This window comes from Pseudochaenichthys georgianus, chromosome 2 (genome assembly GCF_902827115.2).
Source record: "Pseudochaenichthys georgianus chromosome 2, fPseGeo1.2, whole genome shotgun sequence".
Lineage (NCBI taxonomy): Eukaryota > Metazoa > Chordata > Actinopteri > Perciformes > Channichthyidae > Pseudochaenichthys > Pseudochaenichthys georgianus.
The window spans coordinates 5,675,549-5,694,537 of record NC_047504.1 but is presented as its reverse complement, the minus strand read 5'-3'; the positions used below and the strand labels follow the sequence as shown (position 1 = coordinate 5,694,537).

The 18,989-nt window shown below is 42.6% G+C and overlaps 1 protein-coding gene across 1 annotated transcript in view; it reads right to left on the bottom strand.

The window, feature by feature from the left end:
- The window catches only part of LOC117458427 (voltage-gated inwardly rectifying potassium channel KCNH7-like), a 40,071-nt gene extending 23,719 nt beyond the window's left edge, over window positions 1-16,352 (bottom strand). Inside the window, 2 exon segments of the mRNA XM_034098896.1 lie at window positions 15,153-15,383; window positions 15,880-16,352. Of these exon segments, the coding sequence (XP_033954787.1) occupies window positions 15,153-15,383; window positions 15,880-15,955 (307 nt within the window). The 5' untranslated portion in view covers window positions 15,956-16,352.
- Between the last annotated feature and the right edge of the window lie 2,637 nt (window positions 16,353-18,989).

The following is an 18,989-nucleotide window of genomic DNA, read 5'->3' as shown; positions in this document are numbered from 1 at the left end:
ATAGCTAATATGCATGTTAATTATTAACTAGTTGATGGTGAATTTGTGTACCTTAATATAAAGTGTTTCCAAAAGTTCTTATTGCAGCTCAAATGTAGCCATGCTCTGAGCAGCTTCAGGCTTTGTTTTCAAGGCTGTAAACCAGTCAAGGAATGAATATTTAAACTGGCTTCCTGTTGGATCAACCTGACTTCCTTTTTAAAGTATGCTCTCTCACAACCAGTACAATGTCCTCCTGTCATAAGCTCTCAAAAACACAAGGGTTGCAGTCGAATATTCCAACAATCAGCTCCTAACGTCTAACCCTATCGTCTATTCCTTGACCTCTGAGTGAAACGTCACGGGGTTAAGGGATAGTGGATAGGAGAATTCAAAAGGACTTAGGAGAAGAGACTGCGGTGCTTTGAGAATCCGACTGCACTTTCACTATCCGACGTGTTTATCATGAATGTGCGTCTGCTGCTGTGGGGAAACCATGGAAACCACAGTTTTCTATACAGCGGACTACAACATGGATGTTTAATAAGAACGAGGGACTACTGTAAACTCATCTAGAGACTCTGCTCCGTGCTCTGATGCTGCTGCTTTGCTTTATGAACGTGGACAACAGAGAAATATATTCTTCATGACCAAAGTTGGAATTGAAATAAAAAAGGAAAGTGAAACGTATGCTCGTCGTCACCCTCTCCCTTACATTTACTGATAATTTCAGTGAAAACTAACGTTCATATTTCTCTTGTTGATTATAATACTGATGAACGTTCAAAACAAAGCACTTTGGCAACTTACCACCTACGTTTTAAAATGCTTAATAAGCACCGTAACTTTCATGATATCATTTCTCGGTCATAATCGGTTGTTTCCATGAACGGCCGAATGTTGTGTGACGGGAAATGCTGTGGCTGCAAGGCATTGTGGGGCAGCATTTTTTTCTTAGTTTGAAACCTCCTTTCCTTTCATCTAGAGAATTGGAACGGCTCTTATCATGGCTGCCACTGAGGGACTTCCGGGTCATTTCACTCCGTTAGGAAGGTTCCTAAGAGAAACGGACTATTCGAACGCAACCCTGCATTGTCTTTCACACACACTACAATTCCTCTCTCACACACACGATCAGTCGCGCTCACACACACGACGAGACCCGCAGACAGACGACAAGGCCGCGCGCACACACACGAGCAGGCGCGCGCACACACACGACTGAGACCCGCAGACAGACGACAAGGCAGCGCGCACACACACGACAAGGCCGCGCGCTACACACACAGACAAGGCAGCGCGCACAGACACCAGCAGGCTGCGCGCACACACACGACGAGACCCGCAGACAGACGACAAGGCCGCGCGCACAGACACGAGCAGGCGCGCGCGCACACACACGACGAGACCCGAGACAGACGACAAGGCCGCGCGCACACACACGAGCAGGCGCGCGCCCACACGACGACGAGACCCGCAGACAGACGACAAGGCGGCGCGCAACACACGAGCAGGCGCGCGCACACACACGACGAGACCCGCAGACAGACGACAAGGCCGCGCGCACAGACACGAGCAGGTCTCTCGCACACACACTACGAGTACCCTCATACATACTACAAGTACTCTCTCCCATACACTATCATGTCGTCTCTCACCACACACTACTATACCCTCATTACATACTACAATTCCTCTCTCACATACACTATCATTCTTTCTCACACACACCAAAGTTCTCCATCTTGCATACACTACTAGAGTATTATATTGTAGTATGATGTTGTATGTAAGTGGGAATAATAGTGTTTCTAAGAAAATACAGTTTGGTATGTAAGTCAGTTTGATTTATGGCCCAGACAAAAGTGTGTGAAAGAGAGAATGATTGTGCGTGTAAAAGTGTTTAGCAATATGTATAAAAGAGTTTAATGGTGTATGTGTGAGATTCTGATATTGTTTGTAAGACCAAGTATGAGTTGTGAGCTAGACGGCCTCTCATACTATGAGAGGCCGTCTAGCTAAACAGCCTCTTAGTATACTGCTCATACATCAACTGTGAGAGGAGAGGGGACTTTGTGAAACATATTAACATGTATGTAAAACTACTTACCAGTAGTACCACCAGAAAACCAGCAATTATTTTTAAATGATATCAAATATATGTCTTTTTAAAGAAAATAATGCCTAACTTGTTTTGTTATTTAAAAAAACAACAATCTCCCATTGTGCTGTGGATACTACAAAGAGCCTTCTTCACAGTTGTCTAATGTCTAATGTCTAATACAACATCAAATGAATTGTGAAAATAGTCAAAAATGATGTGTTTTTCAACGAAAGTAATGTGCTAAGTGTGAGAGCTCCTAGGGGGTGCATTGAGAACAGTTCTGGTTTCAAGATGCTGGAAATTTCATTAGATTCTATTTCCACTATCAATAATTAAGACAATGTAGCTCCACGTGGGCACGTTCTGGGTGGTAGCTAAGGTACAGAGCAGCACATACACCTTGATCAGTTAACAGGCATTACATCAACTCTCTCCTGTCTGTCTGTCTGTCGAACACACACACACACACACACACACACACACACACACACACACACACACACACACACACACACACACACACACACACACACACACACACACACACACACACACGTTTAACATCTGCCGGCTGCTTGTTTCTGATGGGGGCGTATAGGAATCCTGATAGCCCTAATTTGGAGAAACCGCTGCCAAGAGTATCGCAGTCAAACTCATTTTAAATTGTAGCCTGTGCTTTGTGCCCGGGCTTACAGTAATAGACATGGTGTGTGTACGTGTAGGTGTGTGTGCCAGTGAGTGACACTGATGGGAGCCGAGCCTCCAGCAGCAGGGAGCTGTTGGCTGGTGCTGCACCGCCGGAGGTTACGGTGACATCTCCCTCTCCCCCTCTCTGCCAGAAGCTCGGCGGGGAGCATCTTCTCGGATGATTGTCATCAGATCAACCAATCAGGTCGCTCTCTGACCCTGTGTGTTAGTCAGGGTGGCTGAGTCAATCCCTGTTGTACTATCATCACCCCTCTTTGACTTTACATGAGAAGGTGAGGTAAATGTGTGAATGACGATGACGTGTGCAAAGGTGGGGAAGCCTGTGAGCTACAATGATACACACGTGACATGCCTTACCCCCTCTTAGCACCCTCCAAATGAATTCTCCTAAATAGGACGCACTATAGAGTGGCGCAGTGATGTCTTTTTGTAGGCCGGCCCAGAAGATAGCAAGGGCTCCCTCGACTAAAAGCCAATGGGATTTTTCTATTGGATTTTGTATCATGCAAAAAATAAGATCTGTGGCAAACACACGTTTATGGTACTTAACGTTAGGCTATAAAGGAAGTACATCGAGCACAGCTTCGGTTGTGGAAATTAAACATAAGAATAGACCTTGTTCTGAAGAGAGGAAGGCTTATTCTTCTGCCTTCCATTAGGAGAATGTGATCCCTTCCCCTTCTCCCCCCGAGAACATTCAGTTGTACTAAGAGCTGTTTAACTCTCTAATCCAGGAGCTACCTTATCCTCGAGGTTACAACATCCTCAGAGACTGACCCATCACCCAGAGGTCACATGTCAAATCACTGCATCGCAGGTGTGTATCAAAGAAAGATGTCAAAAAGCAACGTATAAAATAAGGTTTATAACCGTGTGTTCGACACCTGAGTTTAAGTTGCAAGGTAAACGATCAGATGACAAAAGTGCACTCAGGTTTTGATTTCACTCTGAGATAATAAATGAAACGAAAATAAAAGGTAAAGTTCTGTTTTATGTAAGTGAATCCAAATTAGGGCAGCAGAATGACTCGTAACTTAACAAAATCACAATATGGAATTACAAAATGGTGTACAAAATGCTACTTAATAACTGTCACAGTGGGGAGCACATTATTAAATCACCTTCAGTACATCATGCTGCTATTTCCCCATGGTAGCTCTTTCACGGGTCATTGTGTTGAAATCCCATTGTTGCTGTAAAACAAAAGGTATGTTGTACTTGTGGTTGACTTGGTAGCGTAGGGATATCATGTAAAGTCACGAGGCGAGTCCTAAGCAAAGCACGGACTACAACAAAGCCTGTCCGAGCAGCATTAGGAATAACCTGTCTGAAGCCGCGGGCACCACGCCGTGTCACGGAGAAAGGTTATCTGGGAGATCATGGAGGGTGATGGAAGGCTCTGCACACGCTGTCAAACAGCACGCTGTGAACGCTGCCAGAAATACACCGTTCATCGTTATGAATGTGGGAAAAACCTGACAACGTGATATGATTGGATGTGTGAAAATAATGCCTGCTTGTGTATTTGTATACAGTACGCTAAACATATTTTTTGTTTCCCTTGGCAGTCATTGGCGCGCTTGTTGTCCTGATAAAAGGTTGCTGTATTGATTCAGTGTGTGATTGCATATGTGTTGTTATTAGAGTACTTATCTGTGTTTGCCCCGTATCTGGGCAATCATCTATGAGGTGTTGATTATATTGACTATTAAAGGTTTTACTTTCTCTCAATCATAAGGGCTTTAGACACAACCAAATAACGCGTTTGTCCTTTTCTGGGAATAAACCGTGTCACAGGAGGACATGTCACGTCTACAGGACAAACCAATAACAACATCACAGCGACGTGCTGCTGTAGATACTGGAACTAATGTGATTAAACAACACTGTAAAAGCTTGCCAGGCGCCACTTCCTGTCATGCTTGTCTTAACACTGCACTGCGATACCAATTGACTTTTGTCAAAACCTCAGCTATCTGTCTGCCCACAGGAAAAACAGGAGACTCATATGACAGATACAAAGCCTCGTGGGCCAAGGCCTTAAGAATGTGCGGTTGTCAGGTTTTGTTGAGCTGTGATGAAACAGACCGGTGGCCGTCGGCTGTCCCCTCAGACTCCAAGGGCTTGTTGATTCAATCTCCGTCAAAGTGACTCGGCAGATTGCTGATCCCTGCCTGACATTCAGATGTCATGGTAGTAGGCTGATTCAAAGGGTCAAACACTGACAGCCTGGGCGTGAAAACACTGTAAGGACATCAACATGTTAATGGCAAGCATCAGGTCTGCCACGATGCCTAGAGGATTGAAGGCTCTGAGCACTAAGACCTACCCTTTTGAAACAGCAGGAATGCTCAGAATTGAATTTAAATGACTTCTATTGGTTTCCAAAGCTCTTAATGGTCTTGATCCTTGCTATTTATCAGATTTGCTTTTAAATGATGAACCCTCTAGAACCCCCGGGTCTTCTGGTACTGGTCTTTTAATCATACTTAAAGTTCAAAGAAACGGTTAGGTGTCGTTTTATTACTCAGCCCACGATTGAGGAACATCCTCCCAGAAGCCTTAAGGGCAGGAGGAAAAGCGTTCAAACCTTTAGGAGCCAACCATCTTTCACTTCACAAGCAACATATCATAAGAAAACAAGTGATTGATCCCAATGAATCACACCTTAATAAATAAATCCCTACGTGTTTGTTTGTTTATTTATTGTGATGTGAGAGTAACATGTGCCGTTTCACATTAATATTTGCATTCCAAAAAGCCATGAACAATTGACCAAATGTCAAACATGAATGAAAACGATCAGGTCAGCATGTGATTAGGTGGGACGTTCATTCACAGATGCTAACATGTGATCTGTGAATGAGAGAAAGCAGGGACCGTGGGCTGGAATCATGGATATGAGAGGGGGGGGGAGGGATCAACCTTTTTACCCATAAACCTTTTGATTGCACTTTGAAGCATATCTTACAATTAATCACCATTCATCTCTCTGAATGGATGAAGTGTCTCTGTACAGCTGTGCAGGGTGGGTGAGGGTGAGGCCCCTCATTGAGGCGAGAGTAAGAGAAGGCAGGGGGAGGGGGACCTGCAAAGTGAAGTGTGTGAGGCTGGGCAGGTTGGGGGAGGGGGCTGTGAGACTGTTTACCGTTTGTTTGTGGTAATAGCGTCACATATTGGCAGTGTGTGTGGGCTTAATCCATAGATCCAACATCACAATGACCCGTGTGTGTTCAGTGGCACCGGGCCTGCCAAACGTGACGGTGAAAAAGATTACAAGCTGAGGTTAAACTGCTACACGACATTGATATTGGCAGCCATGAAATATTGCATATCAGATATGGCCAATAGTCTCAAAGTTCCATATGGGTATTAGTAGTCAAAATCAAATACTGTTCGGAGAAAGGCTTCATTTCTCTGCAGATTCTAAATGATTTGTGTTTAATTGTATTCATTCAAAGACCTAAACATCTTGATTACGACCTCTTTATATATTTGGATGACGTATGAGAAAATGATGTTGGATCTGTGAGTGTAACCTCACCAGAAAGAGGAAGGCCACTGAAGAAATGGGTTATTGATCCCAGTGACTTAAGGGGCCAGGTTTCATGAATATCAATGCCGATGTCTGCATGTATCGAATATATGTCTGAGGCAATTCTGATTAAGGGCCCTACAGGTGTATCATTTATTTTTCATTTGCAACTCAAAGCTACCCTGATATTTGTTTTGTTATGATTTCCCGTGTTCATGTTCTAATCTGGAAAGATGATAAATGAAAATGCCTTAAGGCAGCAGAAACTGACTGCCGATAAATCAATCATAATATAAGCATCTCTGTTGAATGTTGTTTTACTGATTGTATTTACCTGTTATTTGAAGTGAATTTTTGTTTTTAGGATGACTTTCAACATCTGTCGAAAAATAGCCTGTTGGCTAACTCTGGCGCATTTACAGAAATGTCAATCAATGTGCACTGTCCCTGTCAAATAAATATATAAATCAATCAGTCAAAATGCATAAATAAAGGGCATGAACATAAACGTGCTTCCTCTAAGCTTGTGCGTAGCCACAGCAGAGTCATGGCTGTAAGGGTTATCATCCCACCACTATAGTCATGTCTGCAAATTGGCTGTAGTCATTTTTCACAGCATTTCATCTCATTCTGCATTACGTATGTGTATGAGATTTGTATCTATGAACCAGGAAAGCAGGAATGGCTCAACACCGCCACATTTTAGTTTTTTACGTCTTAGAGTTAGCTTTTACTTAAGTGATTATCTTGTCTTTTCTTTGTATTAAATTGTTGTGCATATGATAATATAGACCTTGAAACATGTTAAATCCCTTTGCATTAGCACGACTAGATTCTGCTTTTGACTCAGGATGAATCTGAGAGTAGCTGATATACCATGGCTCTTTGAACTGTTGCCAGGACAACCCTATGCTACAATGCACATAGAGACGGCAAAGTGAGGGTGGGACCGACAACAGAAAATGAATCCAAAGGAGGGAAATAAATGTGTATGAGGTTAAGACAGGACTGTAAAGGCACAGCAGGGGCATGTCGCACCTCACATGCCTCCACTTTGACTGCTTTAAAGCACTCAGGTGTATACCAGCAACCACCAAGCAGAGTTACAACACATCTTCTTGTCAAATCGGTAGTTCTTGCTGCTAGCAGCGAAGAAGCTCATTATAAATGAGCTCCACTTTGAGGCATGAGCACAGAGAAAATCGAAGCCTTTGCTACAATGCAACGCTGTCACTTTAGACTGAGAGTGTGTGTGTGTGTGTGGGGGGGGGGGGCTAGCTCATTAAACTCCTTCCTCTCAGGCACAACTGATGAGAGCAAAGTCACACACCATTTTCCAAACAACTCCCCTATTTAAATGATGCTTTATTCATTGGGATCATTTGACGTATCTCCGACGCCCTTCAGTGGTAACCCCCCACCCCCCCTCTGTGGAGAGACAGACAGAGCGAATCAGAACTATGTACATCCATAATTAAAGCTGCTGGACTGGATTCAAGAGGGTGTTCCTGCCATGGAAGAAGCCGTCTGATATTCAGCTGCGCCGCATTCCTGCCGCTCTCTTACACCTTCTCCCCTCACTGTCACACACAAGTTCACACGTAGTTTAGGGCACACCCCCCCCCCCCCCATCTAATTGATCTACCTCATTTTGTCCTTGCGTTGCCCCCTCTCTTTTTCTTCCCTCACAGACACAAGCTACCCACCAAATCAAAGCCTATCTTGGTTGAATCTACAATAATTGCTTTTACAGAGGACGGTTTCTGTTCCGCAGTCACACCATCAAACGGCTTCAAGCAAATGACCCGAGTCATATCACTTATCGTGCCCTACTTCCTCTGAGGCTACGGGGCCGTATTGACTGGTTCCTTGTTATCTTGAGAGCAGTTCACACCACTTGGTCACAAGTTGCATCTGAAGCATTACTGCAAGACTATGACATGTCCATCGTAAAAAACACCTTAAAGCAGCTACAAATGTGGAACTACTATCAAGTGGAACTGTTTGTGTTTTTCCTCCAGGGTGGTGATAGTTCCGCTGGTTTTCAAGTTTCTCCGTGGAGTTATTTGGGATGTAGGATAGAGGGATGGGATTGAATTCATCCAAAATGTTGTGCAACCTGAATTTTCTTCTGTACTGTGTTGTAAATTGAAGATGTTGCAATAAAAAAAACGATGTGACAGCCAAAGCCACTTAAAGGGGTAACAGGTGAAACATGTAGTATATATAGCTGTATGAATTGATGTCATTTCTGCTGCAGGCTAGAGGCTCTAGGCTAGATGAGCTGCTATTAGCGTAACACACCCAGATTGATTGAACTGTCTGCAATTGAACTGCATTGTGGGTAATGTTACGCCTGTTTTGAAAAGGCAGAATAAATTGTAGAATCAAAAAAGACTGCTTCATTCATTGTTATCCTTTTTTTCTACAGTGCTTAATTGTTGGACAAAACAAGCCATTTTGTAATGACTAGACAACACTAAAAACATCTCCGTCCCCAGAGTGAGGTACTCTAGCAAAGATGTCATGTTTTTAACAGCCACCACGGCGCTGATGAAAAAAGTTCTGATATCAGCGAGCATCACTGAAGCACAACTAACTTCAATCTATTTATAGCGTGTCTCATTTTCTATTTGCAAGTGAAAGCTTTTACCGTGTACTGAGCTTATGGATTTTCTTGATAGACCCCTGAGAGGCCCTTTAGTCCGACAGCAAGACACTGTGATTATTCTATTTGAATCACTGACTGGAGAGGCGTATAGAGAAACCGTTGCTCAGTAAATCCTCGTGGATATTTGAAAAGATGCTTTATCTTTACCTTAGTCATGTATGTGCAGGGCTGAAGGCCTTTATTATAAATAAAAGACCAAAGACTAAAAGCATTGACTGTAGTGTTAGCTATAGCTGCTCACCGCACTGTTTTGTAATGTAGGAAACAGTCGGTATTTAAACATAAGGCTCTGTGCTTATTACTTTACCATGTGTTGTAGATAAGAGGAGATCATGTCCTTTAGAAAATTCAAATTTCTCACTACTTTACTGTGTAATCACCCCATGAAGCATTAGCATTTAAATAGACCACGCGGCTATCTTTAATAAGAGTCTGCCAGGAGAAAGGGAACCCAACCTAACGTCTTGGCAACATTCCAACACTCACTGTAAGGCCACTTAATGGAGGGACTATGACTATGGTTAATTACATTATTATATTTGACGTCTTTACTCTTCATCTGTAGTTTCAACAAAGGATTGCTTTATATGACAGCCCCTCAGGATTTTGTAATGACATCTCTGGTTCTAACCTGCTTAGTCTTTCCTTTGTTTCACAGCGGCTTTATTCTGTTTGAAAAGAAAGTGACAGGGCACACATCCATACAAAACTTATTATTTATTTAACTAGTGATTTATCCTTGATTCAAATTGACAGTTTCATAGGAATCATCTTAAACCCATCAGCAGCAAGGCACCCTGTGGGCAGCACAGTTTTGTTCTCAGTGACAGACATCCTTGTTGTTGACATAGTGTTTGCTTTGTTTGTGATTATAATTGTGTATCTGTGATCATCTGTAAACATAGTAAGTCCATAAAACATACTGCGCACACACTGCAGCATCCTCACAGGAACACGGGTTTGTTTCTCTCCATTGGATACAAATGGAATGACTTCCATGCATAAATGATGGGATGATGACAGCAAGGTGCAAATCGAAATAGCACCAGTGAGTCACACTCTGCCTTTTCAGGTGCTGATAGAGTTGAGAAGAGGCAGTGCTCAGAACGTACAGCCTACCACGGTAAACACAAATACAATTGTTACAAATGTTCTCCACACCTAAATGTCAAGCACAGCGGTTTGGAATACACTTATGACTACTTTTAGACCCTACTTTCTCTTTCGAGGTCATGGAGATATGAGCAATCAGAGGCAAAAGGACCAGTGGACCTGCGCAGGCACAAATCACAAAGCATTAACAATGTGCCAGAGATTGTGCTGACGAGGAGAATCTCCTTCACGGGCTGTAAAGGACAGCGGGCGATGCGTTTATAATGCAGACCCCGGGTCACGGGATTAAAAAGAAGACGATTGGCTCGCAGAAACCCCAACGGCCCACCACAAGGAGAGCAATCAGCTTGCCGCAATGACATTTCCCCTGGAATTCCAATACAGGAGACAATCGAGATAGGAAATGAGAGCTGTGTGTGTGCAGTGGGTGGAGTGGGAGGGAGGGAGGTCGTTACATCTCAGATCAAAGTATTTCTTAAATGGCTGCAATCTGAAATCTTAATGTGGTCCATTCCAATCAGGAGGCTGCAAGAAGCCAGCACACTTTTTAATATCTTCACCTGACATTTTCTTCTGTAGTTTCGCAACCACAAAAAAGCCCCAAGTACTGTAGAACCAAATAAACATGTCCTTGCTTGTTCCTCAGACTTGAGGTCATGGTCTTGTTTTCCGTCCCACATCAGGTCAATTCATTCCTACTAAGGAATCCTGATAATCAGGGCAATTAGTTGTTATTGAAAACTAAGGAGAATATAGGAGGAGCGAACCTGGATGTATGACCTTCCCTTGAAGCTCTGAGGTCAGGTGACAGGAAACACGGAGGTAATTAGTGGCTCAGTGTACAGAATGGTAATGAGGCCTTCTCCCCCCGATGCTGGGTCCCACTGTCAGAAGTCCCCCAGCTCCTTTTATCCAAGTCTCCCGTGGGTCAGCCGGTGGAGGCAGGGCGTTCGGCCCTCATTGATTTCTCCTCTCCAATGCACCGGTATTGAAGATCAATGCAATATGAAGGTATTTGTGTCCTCATTAATGCTGTTTGCTCAGCAGATCGATGCAGCTTGGCCTGGCTGACAGTAAGTCTGCCTGGAGGAGCATCAGACCTGTAATGGTCATATTTAACGTACTTGAATCCTAGTATAAAGTATAAGGGTGCTACCAGTGCCCAAGTATCAAAAGTGAAAGTACACTACTTATAATAATAATAATAATAATAATAATAATAATATATTTAATTTATATAGCGCTTCTCATCTGCCAAGACAAATCTCGAAGTGCTTCACAACAAGGGATACTGATACACTTTGAGAGATTAAACAAATAATTGTAATAATAATAAGAAATAAAAAAATAAAAATATAAAATATAAAATAGAGTACAAAAATAAAAGTCGGAGATAGCGATACAAATGGCAGTACTCCAGGTGTCCCGTGCTCAAAGTTTATTGGAAGGCCTGCCGAAAGAAGAGGGTCTTAAGGCCGGTTTTGAAGACCTCGGTGGAAGGGGCAGATCTCAGCTGATCTGGGAGGGAGTTCCAGAGGCGCGGGGCGAATGAGCAGAAGGCTCGGTCTCCCATTGTTCGGAGACGTGTGCGGGGGATGTAAAGAAGAGGAGCGTGGCTGGAGCGGAGAGAGCGGGTAGATGTCTGGGTATGAATGAGGTCACAGAGGTATTTTGGGCTTTGTCCATTCAGGGCTTTGTACGTGAGGAGCAGAACCTTAAACTGGATCCTGTAGTGGACTGGGAGCCAGTGTAGTTTTGCAAGTATGGGGGTTATGTGTGCGGACCTTTTTGTACCGGTGAGAACTCTGGTATGCTGAAGCTTGGTTCCCCTAAGGCGGATGTTTGGCCTTCAAAGATCTTTGTTTGGTTTAATTAGTTCAACAAATATTCCCAGAAGCTTTATACGTCAAATGTTCTTGTGGTAAAGCAATACAGCTCACTAATGAGAGTGCTAACTAATGGATTCTGTGAGGTTATTTTTAAAAAACGTGTTTCGAGAAATGTGTAGTAATCACCTCTTTTATAACATAGTAAAGGACAGAAAAGATATTAAGAATGTTCTATTATCGTCAGAACAGTATTGCCAGAACAAATCTGCAAACAGCATTCCTTTTCAAAGTTTCAAACTAAAACAGTACACAGCATAAAACGTAGGAACATGTTCTTTCCCTGGGTGTCATACTTCGGAAAACATCAAATAAGACATGCCTCACCAAGGCTCTGGTTGCATACTGACTCCAACCACTCAAAGAACAAGTCCTCCACTCCGCCTCACCCAATTCATCTCACTCTTTCTACCTTTGAGACCACACACGTGTATCCCAGGACACTAACATGTGTCACTACTCCGTAAACCGCCCTATTCTACATCACCTCTCTCTCTGGGTTTTCCTATACCTGCCTGATATGAATTACATACTTGCACACACACAGGTCAATCTTCAAAGAGCACTGCATCATCCATCACTGATACAGAGCTCCTATCTCACATCACATGTCAGAAAGATCCCTCCCATTGTATCTTGTTTCATGTTCATGAGAACATCCAGCCGTAGGTAGGCAGATACAGTTCAACCCTTTCTACAGATCAAGAGACTTCTCCTATAACGCTCAGCTACTTCACTCATGGATGCCTCAGTAAAGACATTTACCCAACTAAAATGAGTGCGATAGATTAGTTGATATCGGATTAAAACAACCAAACAATCGATGAGGATAAAACGAATAAAGCCTAAACCTGCAGACAACGACAATCAATCCTATGCCGTAGTAAAACTGCCCCTTTAAGCGTTATGCAGGGAGGCTTAATGTCATTGTGGGAGGTCAATACTTGAACTCTTTCTGAACTACCACAGTTAAAAATGTAACTCTGGAGCTTGCCTATAACTCATTGAGATGAAACCAGCGGTCATACCCAGTATGACCGCTGTATGCAGAATTCATAAGCAGCATATGCACGCAAGTACATTATTTAAACTGTGGCTATTCAGTCAGAGAAGAGGGCCATGCCTGTGAGTTCTGACAGGATGTTGACGTTTTAATGCTAAAATGCCAAGGATGTTGCTTAAAGAATGCAGCAATGACATCTGTGTTCACTACTGTACATCCGCCATGCTATTCTTCTTAGATGTATTGAGAACAGAAAGTGCACGGCTTACTCTCCTCACATTACTCTCTGGGGACGTGAGCTACATCTTCCCCATGGTGCCCTCTCCGGCGCAGGCTAATGAACATCTCCCAGCCACCCTGCGCTGCTTTGCATCACTTCAAAACTGGACTTTACAGCACATTTAATTTCAAACCTTTATTTAACCAGATTGGTCCCATTGAGAGCATCGATCTCTTTTTCAAGGGAGACCTGCAGCATATAGTTCCACATGAAACAATAAAGGACATCATACATTATATTTACAGGATACATTTACATAGTTATAGACATTTGCAAGTGCCCATAGTATCAACGAGCATTTCATTTAGCCTAGCTTTAAAAACATGCAGAGGAATGAGATTGCTCAGTTTCAATTCTTGCTGAAGATTGTTCCAAGCAAGTGGAGCTGCGCACATCAAAGCTGTCTTACCTAAGACAGTCCTTGCTCTTGGCACATCTAACAATATATCCTGCGATCTCAGACAATAGCTGCTTGCAACTCTCTGTGTTATCAGAGAGCAGATATAAAACGGGAGTTTACCCCAACATGGCTTTATAAATAATCGTGTACCAATGACTGAGCCTCTTTACAGTAAGTGATGGCAGACCTGCCTTGGCATACAGGGTACAGTGATGAGTCAGTGCTTTACAATTTGTGACAAATCTCAGTGCGCTGTGATAGGCGGCATCTAACTTGTTCAGGCAATAGGCAGGTGCATTCATATACAACAAATCACCAGAGTCCAGCACAGGTAAAAAGGTCACAGAGCCTTTTCCTGGCCTCAAGCGAGAAACCGGACTTGTTTCTGAAAAAGAAACCTAGTCTAACCCTCAGCTTTTTAAGCAGGTTATTGACATGACGTTTAAAAGTGAGACAATCATCAAGCCAGATACCTAGGTATTTATAACAGGTAACAACTTCAAGTACTTGTCCTTGCATAGTAACAATATCTAAAACAGGCTCTGGTGTCTTTTTAGCTTTTGAAAAGAGCATTACCTTGGTTTTCTCAACATTTAAAAGAAGCTTAAGCTCAGCGAGCTGAGTCTGAATAATGTTAAAAACAGCCTGTAATTTAACACCAGCCTCCTTAATGGAGGGACCTGCACAGTACATCACGGTATCGTCCGCATAGAAATGTAAAGTAGCTTCATCCACATTTTCACCTAAACTGTTGATATATATATATGGAGAATAAAAGTGGACCTAAAACAAAACCTTGAGGAACACCATTAGCAATGTTTAACCACTCAGAAGACAGCCCATCAAAGTGAAGGAAACCTTCACAGCTGCTCTCTCCCCCCCTCAGGGTTTACATGCAAATGGGTGCACTCAGTGACTTGCCCGCTGCAAAATGTTCTACATGGAGCAGACTCAGAGATAGAAATGACCAGCAGTGTATCCAGAGACAGTCACACATTCAACTGCGTATGTGGCATTAACACTGCAGGTGGAGTAACTCAACAAAATGTGTGGAAATAAACCAAAACGTGATTTTTTTTAAGTGACTGACAGAGCTAGGTTCAGCCAGCATGCATTACTCAAGTAAAAAAGGATGACATATTTTGGGGAATTAAGATATCTGTAAAAAAAGTCATGAACTCATCCTTTTTCATAATGAAAATGATATTGACATTAATAATTATAATCCAATTATATGATATCCTCATGACAGCAATTCTGCATAGTGAGTACTTTTACTTTTGGGTACTCAAATATATTTTGATACTAATACTTATCCTAAAGTAAGTTCAGTAAGAAGAGTAATATTCCCACTGTAGTATTGCTTCTTTTTCCTTTACTAAAAGATGTGAGTATCTCTTTCACCTATGAGTTCACTGCAGCCTTATGTCATGCTGTACATGTCACCTGACCCCCAGAGTCAGCGGTACTCACCATCCTTGCGGTGGTAGGTGATCTCTACCTTGCGCTCCTCTGATCCCATGAGAGCCTGGGCTACCTGAGCCTGCGAGTGCCGGGTGGTGAACTCTCCATGCAGAAAGTCACAGGTGCACGGCCTCTGCATGACGTCCGCCCTGGAGAAGCCCGTCATCTCGCAGAAGCCGTCATTACAGTAGATGATAGCACAGTTCTGCACCCGGGCATTGGCTATGATGAATTTCTTATCTGAAAAAGGAGAGATGGAGAGAGGGGGAATGATAATTTGTTCATGGGCAGAATAACAGAAACAAGACTAATTGAGTGCAGCGATTCACCGTGAAATAAACATGGTGGCTGTTGGAAACTGGATTATCCCTTCATTATATTGAATATTCCTAAATAACGGTAACAAATAATAATTATTATTATGGGCAATTCAGGTTTTGGGGAAATGCTTGATCCTTATTTCTCATATGCAGCTTTTTGAACTACACTTTCCACTGGAGCAGGTGAGGTGCTAAGACACAGAGCTGGATAATTCACTTTAAATGACTTTTCATGCATCTCTGACATATAAAATCACTAAAACATAGAATAGGTTCATTGTGTTCTATCTGCATCTTAAGCTTATTGTTATAAAGGCAGGCCTATTAGGCGATTCCCTAACAACCAAATTATTATTATGAGGATGCAGACACAAAAGGCAGGCATCGCAGCACACTGGAAACCATGAGGTACTCACTTTGTCCTTCGAATTTGCGAATTATTACTCCCAAAAACGTGTTTTGTGGCGCAACATGACCCCTCCTGACAGGCATGGTTCCCCCTCCAATAAATATGATGATAAACAAATCTTCCAAGCCGGTCCCCCAAAACGCCTTCCGTCAAGTTCTAGCGGAAGACAACCCAAGCCAGAAGGGCTCCCCGTTTTCTTTGTCACCAGTCAGTCATCCTTGCAAGAATATCGCCCCCTCTCTCTTTTTGTTTAAGACCCCCCGTGTTTCCCTTATTTCAACTCCGACGCGTGCCCGCTTGAGCGCATCGCAGAGGCTTCCCTGCGCTCCTCGCCGATGGAAAGAAAGGAGTCGGTAGACCGCAGTTTCTCCAACATCTCACCGTCGCTCCTCGAAAGCACTGTGCGCGCTGTGCGTCTGTGTTGTTACGGAGGGAGGTCTCTGAAGCCAATGGCTGAGGCTGACACACCGGAGAGCAACACCGACACTGCGAAGGGGAGAAACCCACATGGATGCGTAGACAAAGCAGCAGACGGAGAGATAGTAGAGGCAGGGCTAGCTGGTAACGCACAGTAACGAATTACAGTAACGCGTTACAACCTTGGAGCGTACAACTCGCTATTTTACGCAGCCTTATTAGCAGATAAATACTTTGTTATTAGGCTACCCATTTTCGTTTAATTCATTATATTTTAAGTTGAATTATTTTCTTGTTGCGGACATAATTCAGCATTGCCTGTGGTTTAGCATAGGCCTACTGAACATTACAAGTGAAAGTCCTTAATTAAAATGTTACTAATTAAGTAGGAATAGATTATTGCCAGCTTAATGTAGGCTACATAAAGTAACAAAAGTAAGTAATTCAAATAAACCCCACATTTACCAGGGCAACATTGAAGGGAAGCACACATTAATGCGTCAATAATTATATAATAGCTTAATAATGTGGCGTTTAAATGGGTACTTTTACTTTTGGTACTTAACACTAAAAGCATATTTTGAAGTACATTTTTGAATGCAGGACTTTTACTTGTAACAGAGTATTTTTACATTGTACTACAGGACTGACACATGTCACAGCCTGGTCACAGCGAGTGAAATTTAGAAGGCGTTACTATGTTAGCACTAAGGACGCTACTTTAGCATTAGCTTAGTGAGTGCTAGCTAGCTTAATTTACCCGCTCAAGCTAACGTTTTACGTACTTATATGACGCAAAGAAGCAGCGTAAGTTAACAAAAAGGCTACAAAACACCTCGACGAGTATCTAAGTAGTACTTTAGACACTAATGAGTGTTTACTTCTGGAGCAGCTATGACTTATCACTTGTTGCGAAGGGTGACGTCAGGGCAGAGGTGTGTCGCCTCGTGAGGTTCCATGGAGTCCGCCTCCTTTCCTCTTTCCACTCAGTTTATGCTGTTCTGTCTCAAAGTGAGTCAGGAGCTGGCCATGGTGCTGCCGAGGGATTTGACTTAACATCCAATTCGTGGTGTCAGTACAGCACACACTTTATGCAATTTCTTTTCAAATGTTTGGCATTTTCAAAACGTTTTTTTCATCATCATTGTTATTCATAGTACCACAACAAGTGACTTATAATTTGAATACAGAAAGTACTCTAACCATGAAGAACAGGTAATGTTTTAATGCTTCATCCCTTACTCTTTTATTATTATGCATTGCTCTGTCCTCTCAGATGTAAATTATTTCCCCCCATGTGTCTCTTGTCCCACTCAAAGCCATGCACACCCGGGGTGAAACATCTGTCCTGGTCTTATATTAGCTCTCAGTCCATATGGTCCATTCAGAAACCCACTAAATATACACAGACAAATAGAGTTTAGAGAGAAGCTGACATATGCTGCATTTACAACCTTTTATTTGAACACTGACTAGATTCCATGTGAAGTTAGCCTTTGTTCAACACCTTTCTCTTTGTCACGCACAGACAGCTTGCTTTGGATGTTTTAGTTTTCCCCTGCGGCGTGTGGCCTATAGTCTCAGATTTACAGCATTTATCAGTACTAATCTACATTTTGTTGCCCACATCCAATTTGTCAACACAGTTAATGATATTGTAATCCATCAAATCAATCCACAACACAAATCTTTTTTCTCTTTCATTTCCCCCTCTCTGTCGCTGTCGCACAACAAGCACGACTCACTGATTCAAAGCTGTGGAACAGTAAAGGGTAGGCCTGCCCTTGAGTCATATTCACATTAAAGGGAGTAAAAACTATAATTGTATTTTAGCTCATAATACGCTCACTGAAAGGACAGCTGGTGGTGACACACACTATTTCAACAGAGAGAACAACATCAACCTTATGGATTAGCTCCTGCACAGCATAGTAGAAAAGCAGGAATTCCTGATTGGTGGAAGTATTGGGAGATGCTCGATCTAGATCCACCAGCAGGTAAATGTATTCACGAACTTATCAAGTAAAACCTAAAGGAATGCCCACGTGACCACACATTTGGTAAGAAATAGCTGCAGAAGTGGCATTACTTCAAGACTGAATTACATAACAAGTAAGTACAGTAAGTTCACTCCTGGTACAAGAGGTACTAACATAGGTCTCCTATGACTTACATTAAATATACATAACATTAAATATTCATGATTACGCTGAAACCCCATCAATAACAGGGCCACAGTGCAGGACTTGCCTACGTAAGTTCTGGAAACAAGCCTCATGAAAAGGTCTGGTCCTGAGATAAGAACAACACATGTTTCAACATTACAACTCAAATGTGAGGATATTTCTGAGAAGTGACAAAAACACTTCCATGTCATTCTTGAACATCTCTTATACCAGATGCCATTGGCACGGTGGCTCAGTGCTTTTATGGGAACCAATAGTTATAAATAGATGAATCTGTATTTACTTTCCATTTATCTGGAACATCACTTATCTGCCCTTTATGAGACCGCATCTTCCCGACCGGGTTTAATCAGTCACGGTAGGAGAAGGAAATGAAGTTGCATCCCTACACTGCAGTTAAGGGTGTAATGAATAATTAAATGTAAATTAAACAATACAAGAGGGATGTGGGTTTTACTGATAACACACGAGGGAATTCTGAAGTAACGCTAGAGGGTCTGAGGATATTCCAGAA